We start from the raw sequence: 15,690 nt of genomic DNA, 5'->3' as shown, positions 1-15,690 counted from the left end.
GTATTTATAGAAATCTGTAAACAATCATTTCAATTCAGCTATTCAAATCTGTGCACACATTAGCTTATTAGCTGTTGAGCCGTCAGACGTTCTTCAATTCTTTAACCTTTTTTAAAAATTAAGAAGCACTTTGTTATACTCCCAGCCACTTTGTATTTCATATATTTCTGTTTGCAGAGATGATTTGTTTTTTGAGCTACAATAACCAAGAAGGTTTTTTTTTTTTTTTTTTTTTCCCTGTGACTGCACAGCATTTCAATGGCTTCAGAGGTTTGACAAGCAATGATTCACTGACATTCCTGGTGTGCTGAAAGGCTTCTTGAGGCAACTTCAAGCATGCATCTGTTTGTTGTGTCAGCTCAACATCAAAGTCAGATAAGTAGGAAGGAGGAGGTGAGAAAGAAGAAGCTGTGAAACTTTTCCGGAAAGCTACCTAACACAATGGTGGGACACACATTGCAAAGTCTCTCTTCTGAGCAAGACGCAGGGGTGTTTCTTACTCACCATAGCGTGATTTAACCAGAGCGGAATGACTCCATCAAGGCTTTTGGGGTAAACTAGCTCTCGGTTGTAGGTATACAGTGTCCAAAAGGATATAGACACAAACTGGAAACAAAATACAAAAAGAAAGATATTTCAAAATGAGAGAAATGTAATTGATGGGATTTGGATAATGCTTTCATTTCTGAGAAGGCAAATATCTCCTACATGGAAAATATTGATATTGCCAGATAGTCTCCTGTATCTCACCTTACTACATAAAAAAAGGAATTTACGCTGAGGTGCCGTGTTCTGTATTGATATTGTAAGAAAATGCTCCTTTATAAATTGCCAACACTGACATTTTCTGTGGAACACATGATTAGCTTTAAACTTTTTTTTTTTTCTGATAGAGTTTTTGGATGGTCCAAAAGTTCACCTTTGAGGGATTGGCTGTCACGCCACAGCATTTGTTCAGCTCAGTAACAAAGTAAAAACAGCCCTTGATAAGGCAGATCACCTAAAACTTATTTTATCTTCACAATCCATATGCCTAATTCCCGATTTGCAAATGCAAGTTTCATGGTGGGCACCCATCTTTTCCAATAGAGATTTTGTAGTGGGAGAAGCTAATGGGAGGAAACACACTCTGGTATCAGCTACTAACACCTGGAAGCTGATCTGCATTTTCATGGCCTGGCTTTGTGTTTGAGCATACTTTGTGCCTCCTGGAAATCAGGGGTTCGAGATGCTGGAGAAATGAGAGCACCCTGTGCCTCTGTCCTGGTGAAGATGCCTGGGGGTTAGGGTAGCAGCATGGTGAATACTGCTGTGCAGTAAAGATAAATTACCAATCGCACTGTCTCCACCTCTGGCAGGATTTCTTTACTGAGCCAGCTGGCTGAGCTGCTTGTGGACCAGATTTAAGAAGTGCTTCTTAGCTCTTTGAGATTCAGAGGTGATTGCAGGCTTCACTCACAACCAGCAGCACCTACATGTTAAAGTAAACCATTGTTTCCAACGCCCAGCACCAGATGAACAGCACTATCTGTGAGGGAGTGGGTGATCCATGATCTGATGAAGACTATGACTATAATTATTGTCCTCTGAATCTGTTTCTCTCTAATGCATATTTAAAGTCATACTGGAGTCAGAGAAGGAGGTGTCAGCTTTTGCTGCATCCTAGGCACCCTCTCATATCCTCCTGGCTCCTGTTGCCCTTCAGAGAAATGCCCGAAGTGGATAACTCCAAAGCTATTTGGAACATAAGATTAACAGAGAGTTTATACTTCACCCTTTGGGGTCAATCTCTGTTCGTTCAGGGACAATCACCCTGAAGTTTTTACAAGAGGCTTTGCTTTCAACCATGAATGCAAAAGGTTTACACAAAGATCTGAACACCGTCTCTTCTTTTAGATGGTTCAAATCCATTTTGAAAGGGTAAAAGAGTCTACAATCCTTATCTGTTTTACGTATTTGCATGTTTTGCTATACACATTTGTGCAAACATTATTTTTATATACAGAGGTTACTTACTGTGGACACTGGGAAAGCCAGGACACTGAAAAGAAGGTCTCTGCTGGAAATTATGCACTTAGCACATCGCAGTTTCTTAATTAGTCTCAACACATCAGCCAGGAAGGACACCCCATAGAAGACAGCCTGCAAAACCTAAAGTAATTATATCTAATGAGGGAAACTCATCCAGCTTTAATTAGCATGTTCCTCAATGAACTCAGTTCTTGCTCTTCAGGGAGCTGTTTTGTTTGTGAGCTGCAAGCCCACGTGAGGGAAATAGCTTTTGGCTAAATCATTTTTTTTTTACTAACTGAAAGTGATTAAATAAAGTATTCTGGGAGATAACTTTAACAGTATCTTGTTTAATAGACTGAACAGAGATGTGTGATGTGATTCAGATGGGAGGGGTGTATGGATATGTTGAAAGCCAGCTTGTTCATGCTTTATATGTTAATTGCTGTGTTCAGTGTATCTGAGGAGGACCAAGAGAGAACGAAATTTGGAATATGATAGGAAATGCTTCCTGTAAGGGAACTGCTAGATAGCTTTTACCATGGCTTAGTCGACATAGGGCCTTCTTTCTGAGGACTCACGGTGCAGCCGATCTCGGAGTCGTACAAGCCAAGTAGTTCAAAATGCTCTAACATGAAGAGTAATTGCAGAAGTTACCAAAACCAAAACCTCTTTTGCTGAAATCAGGGGGATTCAGAAAAGTTGTTTAAGTTTTTAGAAGGAGAGATACAGACTTTACTAACTAAAACTGAGTAAGTTAAACTATTTATAACTAATTAATTTTGGGGTCAGGAGGGGTCTTTAAATCATTTGCAAGTTGTGAGTGTGGGGATGTATGAGGAGGGCGCTAGGAGGATTTTGTAAATAAGTGCACTATGACAAAACAGAATTCTGTGAATTTTGTATGAAATTATGCATGAAATTGTCTGAGTATTGTGGTTTAATCCAATGTTGCTTTTCTGATTACTTTGTTTTCTCTCATAACGCTACACAGCGAATCATGGAGAACCAGATGTGTCAGACACACAGAGCCTACCAGAAAAGCACTTCTTCTGCTATCTTGCATTCAGATAGCTGAGTCTAGTTTGGTTCTCATAACTCATAGGGTAGCCTCTTCTTTTTAAGGCTCAGTTGGTTCCAAGTAATGCAGTATGGGAAATTCAGCCTACTGCAAATGCTGGATCAGACGTTGATGCTTAACTGGAAAGAGGCTGTTACAGCTTTCAGGATGAGATCTCTTTTGCCACGATCTTACTCTGAATCAGATGTTTATTTTGAGAAAAGTATCTGAAGTTGTGGTTTATTACTTCATTCATTCATTAATTTCTGAAGGAGCAGAGAAGAGTGGTGCTTGGGAGGGGACAGAATTAGTGCAATGCTTTTCCATCAGAAATCCCTGTTATTGAAATGTCTGAGGGAAGGCAGGGACTGATTTCACCATGCTCATCTTTGTACAAGGGCTTCTGCAAGCCTTTACAGAAAGTTTTAGAGACTGAGTCTTCTTGGGGAGTAAAACAACTGTAGATAGCATGACCAAAGCATCCCTGCAGTTAACTGCAAGTTGCCCCATCTATTTCCTAGCTTCCTGGCAAAGAGGAAAAATGTGTCCTTCCTTCTCTATCCTTTCCACAGTACAGATGGTCATTGTGGTAGACTGCAGCTGGGTCCCAGCAGGGTGGGCTGCTGGAGCATCCCCCCTGCCTTCATGCACCCATAGCAGTGCAGGTACAGACAAGACAACACAGGCTGTGTGCTTTCTACAGGGTCACTCAGGACAAGGTATCAGAGGTCATGCACCACCCAGTTCAGCTGTAAAACCTCAAAGTTTCGTCTCAGGAGCATGGGGTGAACAGCCACATTTTTACATAAAAATACACATATGGTTTTGTTCAATTCCAAGGCACCCAAACCAGCTCTTTTGTGGTTTTCTCTCCATTATCACAATTAGCCTCTGTGACTCCAGGCACAATTTCAGTCCCTGGGGATTCAAGCCTCCAAGTCATGGGTCTGGTTCAGAGAAGTACATACTGGGGTGCAGTGTGCTTAGAGCCAAGCATGTGTTCAGCACAAACACGTGCCCAAGTGCTTGGCCTCACCAGGACACTAAAACAAAGTCCTTGAAGAGCTAAGAAAAGAAAAAAAAAAAAAGGAAAAAAAAAAGCTCTTGTTACACCCTGTAGAGCCAGCAGTAACTTTCTGTAAAAAGCATGAAAAATGTACATGAGGGTGGTGACAGTGTGGTGACACTCAGTAACTAAATACCAATAAAGCAATGAGGGAGAGGCATGGTTCCCAGAGGATGGGGCTATTATTATCTTGTTCATGGTCAGCCTTACATTAATCATGGGACAGGGATAGGCTTCTTCCCTCCTGTCCCTTCAAAATTAACTAAAACAAATGTCTCTGAAAAGAAACAGATAGTCCCAAAACAGCCCCATTCTCAGTCATATGCAGGGGAGGACAATGTTATCTTCTGAATGGAAAATATTTATCTAAATACGTAACCTGACCCACTTCTCTGGCTGAGTATTAAGAAGAGCAGCTCCTGAAGAAGTCGGAATTTAGTCTCGGCAGCTCATTTTTGTGCTGCTCATAGCTCTACCCATGTCCAGCAGTGTGGATTCAAAGGGTTTCAGTCACTGTGTGATCACCCTGTATTTTCAGGAGAAGAATAAGTTTCAGACCAAAAAAAAACCTATCTAGAATCATTCCTCTGGCTTGATGAACCACTGGTAGGCTTGAATCAGAACTCCCAGTCTGTGTTCTTCCAAACTCAGGCTTATTCCTGTAAGAAAGGTATATCCAAATCTTGCAGTTCTTCACTAATGGGAAAATGTTGACATTAAAAACAAACAAACAAACAAACAAACAAACAAAATGAAAACATTAAATTATTCCAGATGTCCTGTGAATTTCCCAAACAGCAGTGCTGGCTCTCAACAAGACATTGCAGACGATTGTAGACTATAAATCCACTGGCTGTAAATAAAGAGGATCCCCTAAAGTATTCCCTCATGAAGAGAAGGAAGACTGGAATCATTCAGAAAGCTAACAATTAACCCAAAGAGGAGAATATGGTTATGATTATCCCTTTTGGAGAGATGTTGTTTTCCTCTACAGACCCTGTACAACTTCATGGCACTAGGTGCTGTAGAAATGCTTCATTTGACCAGTTTGATTTTTTGCAAACTAAGAATCACGGTGACAAAGGAAAACCTTAATTTTTATCTGTTGCACTGATCAAAGGGGTGTTTCTGTTTAACTAACCTGTCATGATTTGCTTTCACATCTGAGATCTAGCCATGTGTGTATATTGAATTCTCAAACTAGTACAAATAAATTGGGCTCCAAGCTCTTTATACTTTAAAGGGATATAAACCTAATATTCTGAGGGGGCTATTAGATATAACAGTCAACATTTAGTGTAGACAGCCATGTATTCACAGGACAACAACCTGGAAAATGTGTGTACTAAATGCTAGGTCTATTTGGAAATAAGTAAAAAACAGCTTTCAGGAGAATTGAAAATATTTAAATTATATGAATTATATGAGACAAAAGCATAAGGAATAAAATGGGACAGGAATGCAATTAATAGTTTTTAAGGGTGCAGTGTTCACATTATGCAATGATTTACTAATAGATTTACAGCAGCAAGCAGATTTTTATGAGCTCAGCTATTTAAGGCAATGAATGATTCAGATTATGCTGTTTTGTGTCACAGACAAGTGAATACAAAACTTTTTATCTATTATTTCTGCTGGTTTAATAGTTAGTCAATGAAATTCTTTGGTAGAAAATCCACTTATCTTTTTTTTTTTTTTCCTACAAAAATATTTCCTTTCTGAATCTTGATTGCTGTGATCATTAAATAGATAAATGAATCTGAAGTAACATCAAAGCTGTCACCCTCTTGGGAAAATCACATGGTTAGCAAGGCATTGAATGAGGTGCTAGAAGAGAATCATATCTAGAAGAAATTCCTCCAGCATCCCTCCAGCAATGCTGGGAGTCAAACTGCATTTCCATCCCCTGGAAAAACTGCATTTCCCAGTATTTCCATTTCAGATCAGAGTGAGCTTGCTACAACAGCTTTTTTCTGAATGGGATTTCTTGCCTTTTTAAAATGCAATTCCAAATTGTTAGGAGGAAATTTTTGGGAAAATTTCCAAGCAATTCAGCTGGCCAATGCGTGAAGCTAGGCAATCACGATATGGCAGGAAACAGACAGAAGAGCTGGACCAGAGCTCTAAGTGCCTGGCTCTGGGAAAGCTTCAAGGGCATGGCCCAGTCTGGTGACTCTACTGCATAGGCACATCAGGAACCTCTGAAACACAGCCCAGCTGTGGGCTCCATCCCATGCAGCAGAGGGACTACCAGACATGAAAGAGTAATCTTGCACCTTTCTGTGTCAGAGCACAGCAGTGTCTTCAGCTCAAATCATCTCCCTGTTGGCTGACACCTCCATTTTGGAGTTAGAACCAGATCAATAAGTGGTTAAAGAAGGGTGACAAAGGACTGGAGAAGTGCAACAAGGCACTTAATGATACCTGAGCTGTTCAGCAGACTTGGAAATGAGCTGGGCAACAGCAAACAACAGGCAAAAATAAGTGTTGGTAAATGCAATGCAGTGCATTTCAGGAAAAAAAAAAATGTATATTTTGGAACAGTGGTTTCGAAATTAACTATGATGATTCGGGAAATAAATTCAGCTCACTCTGGATAGGTCTCACACTGAATGCTCCTTGCTCACTGTTTATCAAAAAAAGAAAGTAGAGAGTTAATATTTTTTAAGAAGAAACAAACAGACTAGGAAACACCTTAGGCCACTGTATAAATACATGCTGTGCTCATAGCTCAATCACTGCAGGCTGCCCTACTTACCCCTTCCTAAAACTAAAAAAATGATGGAGAAGGGCAACAAGGATGCTTTAATGAAAGGAGCATCCATTTGTGAAGAGAGATAAAAAACACTGAGACTTTCAGCTTGGAGAAAAGAATAACTGGGGGAAGGAAATCTTGCAGAGGTCTCTAATGAGCAGAAAAGAGAAAGTGAACAGGGACGGACAATTAAATTGTAACACAGAAGTGAAGGGTCACCCTATTCAGCTGTCAGGAAGCAGGTTTACGCCAACAAAATGAATTGTTCTTTCACACAAGGCACAATTGTGTTGTGGAACTCATTGCCACAGGATATGGAAGGTACCAGAAGTATAAAAAAGTAAGTTTATTCCTTTAGATAGATGAAAGGTAGTCTTTGAATAAGTACTAGTTCTCTCAGCCTGGATTTACCTTCTGTCTGGGTCAGTCTGGATGCCATTGGAAGGCAAGCTCAGAGGGTAGAACTGTGGAAAGTTTATTTTACACCTACACATACTCTTGTCTTGTGTAGCCTTTACCTGATCACTGTTCGTCACTAAGGGAAGCTGGATACTAGTTTCAATGGATATTTCTGCTTCCCAAAATGCCAAGACAAGGGCCACTTGCTTTCTCCTCTTGATCTGCTGCTTTAGAGCTCTGTCACATACTGGGTGGTAGATCTCATTATAACTGTGCCTGGGGATGTGGGATGGAGGTGCTCTTTTGCCTGAGGGTATGGCTGGTGCTTTAGTGGAGACAGCTTTACCCAAAAACACAAAGAAGAGGAGCTAGAAATACAGGGAGCAGCCTGTCTTCCATTGGACTTGACTGTTAGTGTTTTAGTCTACTGACATACGTTCCAGCAGGAGGAACTGAATATTCTTAAGGTTGTTGCATCCTTTCCATTCAACTGCCGGCATTTCAGAAAATAATAATTTCTGAAAACTTCACAAAAAGTCCAAGTGTTCTGTTATGAAGCTAATTTAGCAACAAACCACATATAAGCCATCCTGACTGCAGTGACATATATGCCCTCATCCTTCCACAGGGTGTCCATTGAGAAAAATCCCATGGCTCCCTGAAAACTGGGCTGGTGTTGGCCACCTCTTGTGCTATTCATTGCAAATATTTCCCAGAATCACAGAATGGTTGAGGTTGGAAGGGGCCCAAATTTTCCAGATCCCTGAGGGTGTCTGAAAGCCAGGGACCCCTTAGACTTCCATTGAACATCACCATGGTGTGTCTCCTTCTGAAGAGTAAAAGATAAATACAGCTGTACCCAGGTCTCCCACTGGTCTTTAGCTCTGACAGTCACACACAATGGACAAAAGACCAAAGGGACCTTCATCCCTTCAGATTAGCGAGTGTCCCAGAAATTTGTTCCCTGAAGAAACCCTCTCCCCATGCCCAGTCTTTCCCCTCCCACTGCCACCACCCCAAGTCACTGATGTACCATTTGGACTGTGAACACGCTCTCCCCCTCAGACTATCTCACATCCTTTCATTTTGATTTCTTCCTCATGAAATGCTAGCGTAACAGGAGAACACATTATGGTCCACATTTTTCCCTGTAATTTTAGGAAATGTAGCAAAGAATTGATAACACTATTAAAACACATAATTATGTCACAAGCATACCTCTGTGGGCTGGAATTTCTTTGCCTCATGCTCTAAACTGATTTTCAAACTAAGCATGTACTCTGACTGGCTAAATTAGCACTGTGCTTTGCTTTGTTTTACCTTTTCTTGAATATACAGGTCACACACAACCTTTTAGAAATGGAAGACAAACTGCAAGCAGCATTATAATGTGTATTGCTGTTGCTTAACTGTTAATTAACAAACAGTTAGACAGCATGCATCAAAGTCACATATCTTGGCTGAACACGTTCTACCTTTGTGCCTCTCTTCTCACTGATAGCTCATCTCTTTTACAAAGAAGCAGCTAGCTCTGGAGTACATACTCTTTAAAAACCAGCAGCTTGCCAACCCATATTCTTTCTGCATAAAACCTGTGAATACATTTCACTGCACAAGCATAGATACCTATTTAGTTTCCTTTGGGGTATAAACCTTTAAAGGAAGCAGTTTAACAGCAGCAAATCTACCAGCTGCATGTATCTTGAGGCACAGATGGCAGACAAACAAATAGACATATTGGTATCACTGTACAACACGATTTGCTTACCAGATTGAGGACTGTCAAATATTTCCACTGGCCACCATAAAGGAACACTTCAGATGGCTGTTCTTCTGTTCTTAGACATGTGATTGAATAGATGACAAAAAAATACCAGACTAAAGCAAGGCAATGGTACATTGTGAGAGTAGAGATTTCCATGCTTTAGCTAAAAGCAAGTGATAATCGGTCTGAAAGAAGCTTTTCTCTTAAGGTCCTTGGTGGCTGTGCATGGGAAATGGCAGGACAAGAGAGTTTGCTTTGGAGCAGACTCGAGCCCCTTTGCCACTTCGCTCTCAATAGGAATATTCACAGCACTGTGAACTTTGCTTCTGTTTTTTCCCTTTTTACTGCAAAGATGGGGGGGAGAAGAATAGGCTTATTCCCGGGATTTAAATGCCCTGCTCAAGATTAGTGAAGATTAGTTGCAGAATTACATAAGTTTTTTAGACTTTTTTTTTTTTTTTTTAAGAAGACGGGGGAGCTTTGCTACTTATTTTGTGTAACTGGCTGTTGTACTCTAGGCAGTGAGTGAAAATAAGCAGCACTTTACTTGCTTGTAGCTAGCAGTGTAGGCATGTCTCTGGCTTACTTTGAGAAGCCTTTGTCACTCTTTTCCCTTGTGCCGAAGGAAGAAGTGGGAAACACAGCGGTCTGTGAAAGAGAAACTGAGCTGTTAATAGGCTGTGGAGGTGGAAAGGAAGCTGAGAGGATTAGTAGGCAAAGGTTCTCTGGGTTGAAAAACTCTGTGAGTGTTGACATTTTTTATGGGAAAAGGCTCGGCCTCCGTGCTGCTGTGTGCAGCTGGAGTCCCTCACAAATGTGCGCAGCAGGGCAGCCAGAGCCTGAGTCACTCTGAACCTCCAGCAGGAATGGAGACATGGGGTGAGGGCTTTGGGTGACAAAATCTGAGCCCTGAACATGGCTTCTTGCCTATAGCCTTCTTTTCTTGCTGTCTTCCATCTTCAGACAACCCCTCTTCCCTGATATGACTGGATGGGGCAAGGGTAAAGCAGAGCAAAAATGGTACTCATACCATGATCCTAAAATTAAGTTCCCATGGAAAAGCTCATTTTTCCCTCCCCTTCCACCCTGCCAAGCTGCCCTAATTAGCACTGGAAAATGCACACAGCTTTTCTCATCTGGGCCAGAGTCCCTGTAATTGCTGTGCTGTTGGCAATATTTGCCACCCAGGTGTTTTGCTGTGCCCAAGACTTGCCCACACCTTCCTGGGGCAGGACATGGCAATTGGGTGCTCCTCACACTCTACAGAGGCTGTCCCCCTGGGCAGGGCTCAGCTTCGGCCAAGCAGACTGCGTGAAGTGATCTCTCTCTCTCTGTCTCTCTTTTTTTTTTTTTTCCCCTCTTTTTCCCCTTCTAACTAGCCTGGAGGGAGCATTGAGCAATCTGCTGTGTTTTGGGTTGTTTTGGTTTTTCTCTTGGATCTTTTTCCCCCCCTGATACTGGACATAAGGCTCCACATGGCATAATTTCCTATGAACTTAGACAGTGATGTGCATGCGTGTCAGGAAACAGCCATCACACTAAAGCATTTAAACATCCTCCCGTGCTTCACTGACTTCTCCCCTAGTTCAGATTACCTGCATCCCAATTCCCCAGGCACTCCAGCCATCACAACCCAAATGGAATATTTCTGCCTTATGCAGGAAAAATAAAGATGTAGATAGTCTTGTGGTTGCTTAAGGATAGATGAGAAAATCCCTTGCCAAAAAAAAAAAAAAATAGTGAAGAAAAAAAGATGGGAATATGTTTTGGACTCTGACAGTGTCATTGGCCTTTTCTGAGGAAATCCAGCAGAAAATAGTTTTTAATTGCTTTCACAGGCTGTCTGAGGAGAGGAAGCGCTGTCATGAGCTGCTTCCTCTGCTCCACCTGGTTAAGACTCATCCCTGTGACAAAAGGTAAGAGCAGAATAGGAGAATGGCATGGAAAGGCCATTTTTATTATCGATTTGCAATATCAATGACACCAGGCCTTCAGCACTTAACAAGTTGTCTTCACACCAGTCTTTTTGATGGTTTTGCTATAGAACAACTTTAAAAACAGGAAGGCATGTGCTTCTCCTCAGCAGGTGCCTGAATTCACAAAAATGAATGCAGATGCATGCAAAATGGCAGGGTATGTTTTTCTTTTTTGGAGGATTTTGGCCAGTAGGGCTGAGAAGGTGTGAAGTTTGGTGATCGTTTTGTGATGTGGACACCTGTCCCACAGACTGAAACCATCTGCTTTGTTTTCCCATATACAAGAAGCAGGATACATATCCTTCAGCTTAGCTAAGGGATGAAGTTCCGCTGTAGAAAAATCACAAAGAAAGGATGAGTGCCAGATAGGCCTGAAGTCTCTCATGCTATGCTTCATAGAGCCTTTCTTATCTCACTGCCAGTGTGATGCAGAGAGCAAATACACTGGAAAAAGGGTTTGCCTTCTCCCCATTGGTGTGAACATCTACTCAAGGTTCAGTGGAACAGGAAATTAAACCCGGAGCCTTTTTCATAAGGGATGAAGGGACCTTCCTTTCGCAAGGAAGGAAGAGAGACCACATCAGGACAAAGGCAGATGCACTGTTACAGATTAGGTGGGACGGGTTGGGGAAATCCATTTTCCATCTGCTTGATACCACACCCCAGCTCAAATGTGCTGCTCCCCTGCAGCTGCGCCACATTATTGCACCGTCAATGCTCCCAGCCTGCTGTAGGTGCTCACCTGGTTTGAGCAGTGACAGTTGACTTTGTACTGAAGCAAATTCAGAGCTCTCACTTGGTCCATTAATGTGATTCAGCTGCAGCACGCTAACAAGTAACTGGAGTTGTAAATCACCTTATGCACACAAAATAGCCTCTGCTCATGCCCCCTTCTAGGAGAGAGAGTTTACCCCTCTTTGCCCTGAAATGGGCTCCACTGATTGGCATGGTATTTCCAGGCTACCAAGCAGTCCCCTTAAGCCGGTTATTACCATGCAGGGCCTGGTTAACACTTCCACCAGTCTCTAATGAGACTGAAAAAAGGAGCGATGAGCACTCATCCCCATGATGTGTGTGTGATTATGTATGCAAATGGCCTGCAAGGTGTAATGCACAGAAGAGGCTCTGCTCTGGGACCTGGAAGCTGCCCCTGATACTAGAAACAAATATTCCTCCTTCCTCATGGGCTGGTAATTTATTTAAAGAACAATGAGGTGTCTTTCAACTATTTTCTGATATTTTTGTGCTGGCTTATTTTGCTTTCTGCCAGGGCTGCATCCATTAATGCAAAACAAGTAAGACCAAGGCAGAAAATTGCAGGCAGGTGACTGCAGTTAAGGACAGGTGGGAGGAAAGGATTCAAAACCAAGACTAGGAAAGTGGTTTGTGTTTTTTGTTGTTGTTGGTTTGCTTGGTTGTTGTTGGTGGTGGTGGTGGTGTTTTTTTTTTTTTTTGGGGGGGGGGGCATTGGGGGAGGTGGAGGGAGGGAGGGAAGGAAGAAAGAAAGAAAGATAGAAAGATAGATAGATAGATAGATAGAGGAAAACAAAGCTTTGTCTTTGTGTCTAGCTTCTTTTTTTAGGTGGTGTGCCCTAGGAACCAGGGACTTACATGGAAATGGAACTTGTCTTAGGTGGATTTTATTAGGTGAACAAGACATGATGAGGTGGGCAAGTACAATTTTGTCCAAACTTTCTGACACTTGTTTTTATCATTAATGCAGTTTTATTATCCTATGCCTGGATTTAATTGCTTAATTATTTTTTAATTTACTGCTGTCGTAAGCTGACTTGTGTTAAGGGTGGCATTCCTTGAAAGCGGAACCCAGGGCTGTTCTTGTACAGCTTCTTTCGTATGTTATGTGAGCATGTCCAGCACTGATAGAGCACATCTCTGCTCAGTTCTGGTGTTGTTATGGATAATGCAGGGGCAGACGCAGAAGAAGCATTTTCTGAGGAGTATTAGCCAAGAAAGCTTTTTAGCATGTAGCAGGAGGCTACGTGAGCCTTGTCCTTAGGGATGTTTGTAATAATGGTTACAATAATGATTCTCTGACTGTCCCAATGTATGAAATGAAATTCAACAGACAAAATTGCAAGCCTGGTGTAGTCTCCTCCAACGTTCTCAAATCCTGAGGCAAGCTCACAAAACTCATGTGGTTAGTGTAATTCACATGATTTAATTCTTTCCAATCTTACTTGCCTAAACCTTTGGTAGCTTCTAGGGGTCTGAGTTTTCTAGCTCTTCTTCACGGTTGTGTGAGTGACAAATGTAAAAATGTTCTACCTGCTAATAAAAGCCAAGGGCCTTGCCTAACTACATGGCAGTGTTAGCTGCAACCAATAAAAACATGCTGAGAGTTTGCTCCTTCTCAGAACTTCACTGAACAAAGCCACTCCAACCTGCTGTTTATGGAAAGCAGAAAAGTTCAACTGTTGAAAGAAAGCTTATGCAACTTCCTGCAGTGGCCTCTCATCTTTATCTTGCGTGAGATTTTATTTATATGTATATTTAAGGCCAAGACAGAAAGTGATTTATATCACAGAATCATCTAGGTTGGAAGAGACCTCCAGGATCACCCAGTCCAACCTCTGACCTAACACTAACAAAACCTCCACTAAACCATATCACTAAGCTCTACATCTAAATGCATTTTAAAGACCTCCAGGGATGGTGACTCAACCACTTCCCTGGGCAGCCCATTCCAATCCCTAACAACCCTTTCAGTAAAGAAGTTCTTCCTAACATCCAACCTAAACCTCCCCTGGTGCAACTTGAGCCCATTCCCCCTCGTCCTGTCACCAGGCACATGGGAGAATAGACCAACCCCCACCTTGCTACAGCCTCCTTTAATGTACCTCTAGAGTGCAATAAGGTTACCCCTGAGCCTCCTCTTCTCCAGGCTGAACAACCCCAGCTCCCTCAGCTGCTCCTCGTAAGACTTGTTCTCCAGACCCCTCACCAGCTTCATTGCCCTTCTGTGGACACACTCGAGCACGTCCATGTCCTTTTTGTAGCAAGGAGCCCAAAACTGAACACAGTACTAGAGGTGCGGCCTCACCAGAGCCGAGTACAGGGGGACAATCACTTCCCTAGTCCTGCTAGCCACACTGTTTCTTATACAAGCCAGGATGCTGTTGGCCTTCTTGGCCACCTGAGCACACTGCTGGCTCATATTCAGCCGACTATCAACCAGTACTCCCAGGTCCTTCTCTGCCAGGCAGCTTTCTAACCACTCATCTCCCAGTCTGTAGCACTGCTTGGGGTTGTTGTGCCCCAGGTGCAGGACCCGGCACTTGGCCTTGTTGAACTTCATACAGTTGACCTCAGCCCATCGGTCCAGCCTATCCAGATCCTCCTGCAGAGCCTTCCTACCCTCGAGCAGATCGACACACGCACCTAACTCGGTGTCGTCTGCAAACTGACTGAGGGTGTACTCGATCCCCTCACCCAGATCATCGATAAAGATACTGAAGAGAACTGGCCCCAGTACTGAGCCCTGGGGGACTCCACTAGTGACCGGCCTCCAACTGGATTTAACTCCATTCATCACAACTCTTTGGGCCCAGCTATCCAGCCAGTTTCTAACCCAATGAAGCGTATGCCAGTCCAAGCCACGAGCAGCCAGTTTCTTGAGGAGAATGTTGTGGGAAACAGTATCAAAAGCCTTACTGAAGTCAAGGTAGACCAGATCCACAGCCTTTCCCTCATCCACTAAGCGTGTCACTTTGTCATAGAAGGAGATCAGGTTTGTCAAGCAGGACCTGCCTTTCATAAACCCATGGTGACTGGGCCTGATCGCCTGGTTGCCCTGCAAGTGCCACGTGATGACACTCAAGACAATCTGCTCCATGAGCTTCCCTGGCACCAAGGTCAAACTAACAGGCCTATAGTTTCCCAGGTCTACCCTCCGGCGCTTCTTGTAGATGGGCGTCACATTTGCTAGCCGCCAGTCGACTGGGACCTCCCCTGATAGCCAGGACTGCTGATAAATGATGGAAAGCGGCTTGGCCAGCTCCTCCACCAGTTCTCTCTGTACCCTCGGGTGGATCCCATCCAGCCCCATCGACTTGTGTACATCTAATTGCTGTAGCAGGTCACCAACCATTTTCTCATGGATTGTGTGGGCCACAATCTGCTCCCCATCCCCTTCCACCAGCTCAGGGTACTGGGTATCCAGAGAACAACTGTCTTGTTGCTAAAGACTGAGGCAAAGAAGACATTAAGCATCTCAGCCTTTTCCTCATCTCTCAACACCACGTTTCCCCCCCTATCCAGTAAAGGATGGAGATTCTCCTCAGTCCTCCTTTTTGTGTTAATATATTTATAAAAACATTTTCTGTTATCTTTATCAGCAGTGGCCTAATTGAGCTCCAGGTGAGCTTTGGCCTTTCTAATTTTGTTCTTGCATATCCTTACAACATCCTTATAATCCTCCTGAGTGGCCCGCCCTTTCCAAAGATCATAAACTCTCTTTTTTTTTCCTAAGGTCTAGCCACAACTCACTGTTCAGCCAGGCCGGTCTTCTTCCTCACCGACTCGTCTTTGGACACATGGGGACCAACTGCTCCTGAGCCCTTAAGATTTCCTTCTTGAGGAGTGCCCAGCCTTCCTGGACTCCTCTGCCCTTCAGAACTGCCTCCCAAGGGACTCTGCCAA

At 43.0% G+C, this 15,690-nt stretch overlaps 1 protein-coding gene across 1 annotated transcript in view; it reads right to left on the bottom strand.

Moving 5' to 3' along the window:
• ADTRP (androgen dependent TFPI regulating protein) overlaps positions 1-9,190 on the bottom strand; it is a 31,396-nt gene extending 22,206 nt beyond the window's left edge. The window contains exons 1-3 of the mRNA XM_035552559.2: positions 9,059-9,190; positions 2,017-2,151; positions 505-606 (exon numbers count right to left, since the gene is read on the bottom strand). Of these exons, the coding sequence (XP_035408452.2) occupies positions 505-606; positions 2,017-2,151; positions 9,059-9,190 (369 nt within the window). The remainder of the gene's footprint in view (positions 1-504; positions 607-2,016; positions 2,152-9,058) is intronic.
• Positions 9,191-15,690: the final 6,500 nt, after the last annotated feature.

The sequence above is a fragment of the Cygnus atratus genome, chromosome 2, assembly GCF_013377495.2.
Source record: "Cygnus atratus isolate AKBS03 ecotype Queensland, Australia chromosome 2, CAtr_DNAZoo_HiC_assembly, whole genome shotgun sequence".
NCBI lineage: Eukaryota > Metazoa > Chordata > Aves > Anseriformes > Anatidae > Cygnus > Cygnus atratus.
The sequence above is the reverse complement of the archived record's forward strand: the minus strand, read 5'-3'. Positions and strand labels throughout refer to the sequence as shown.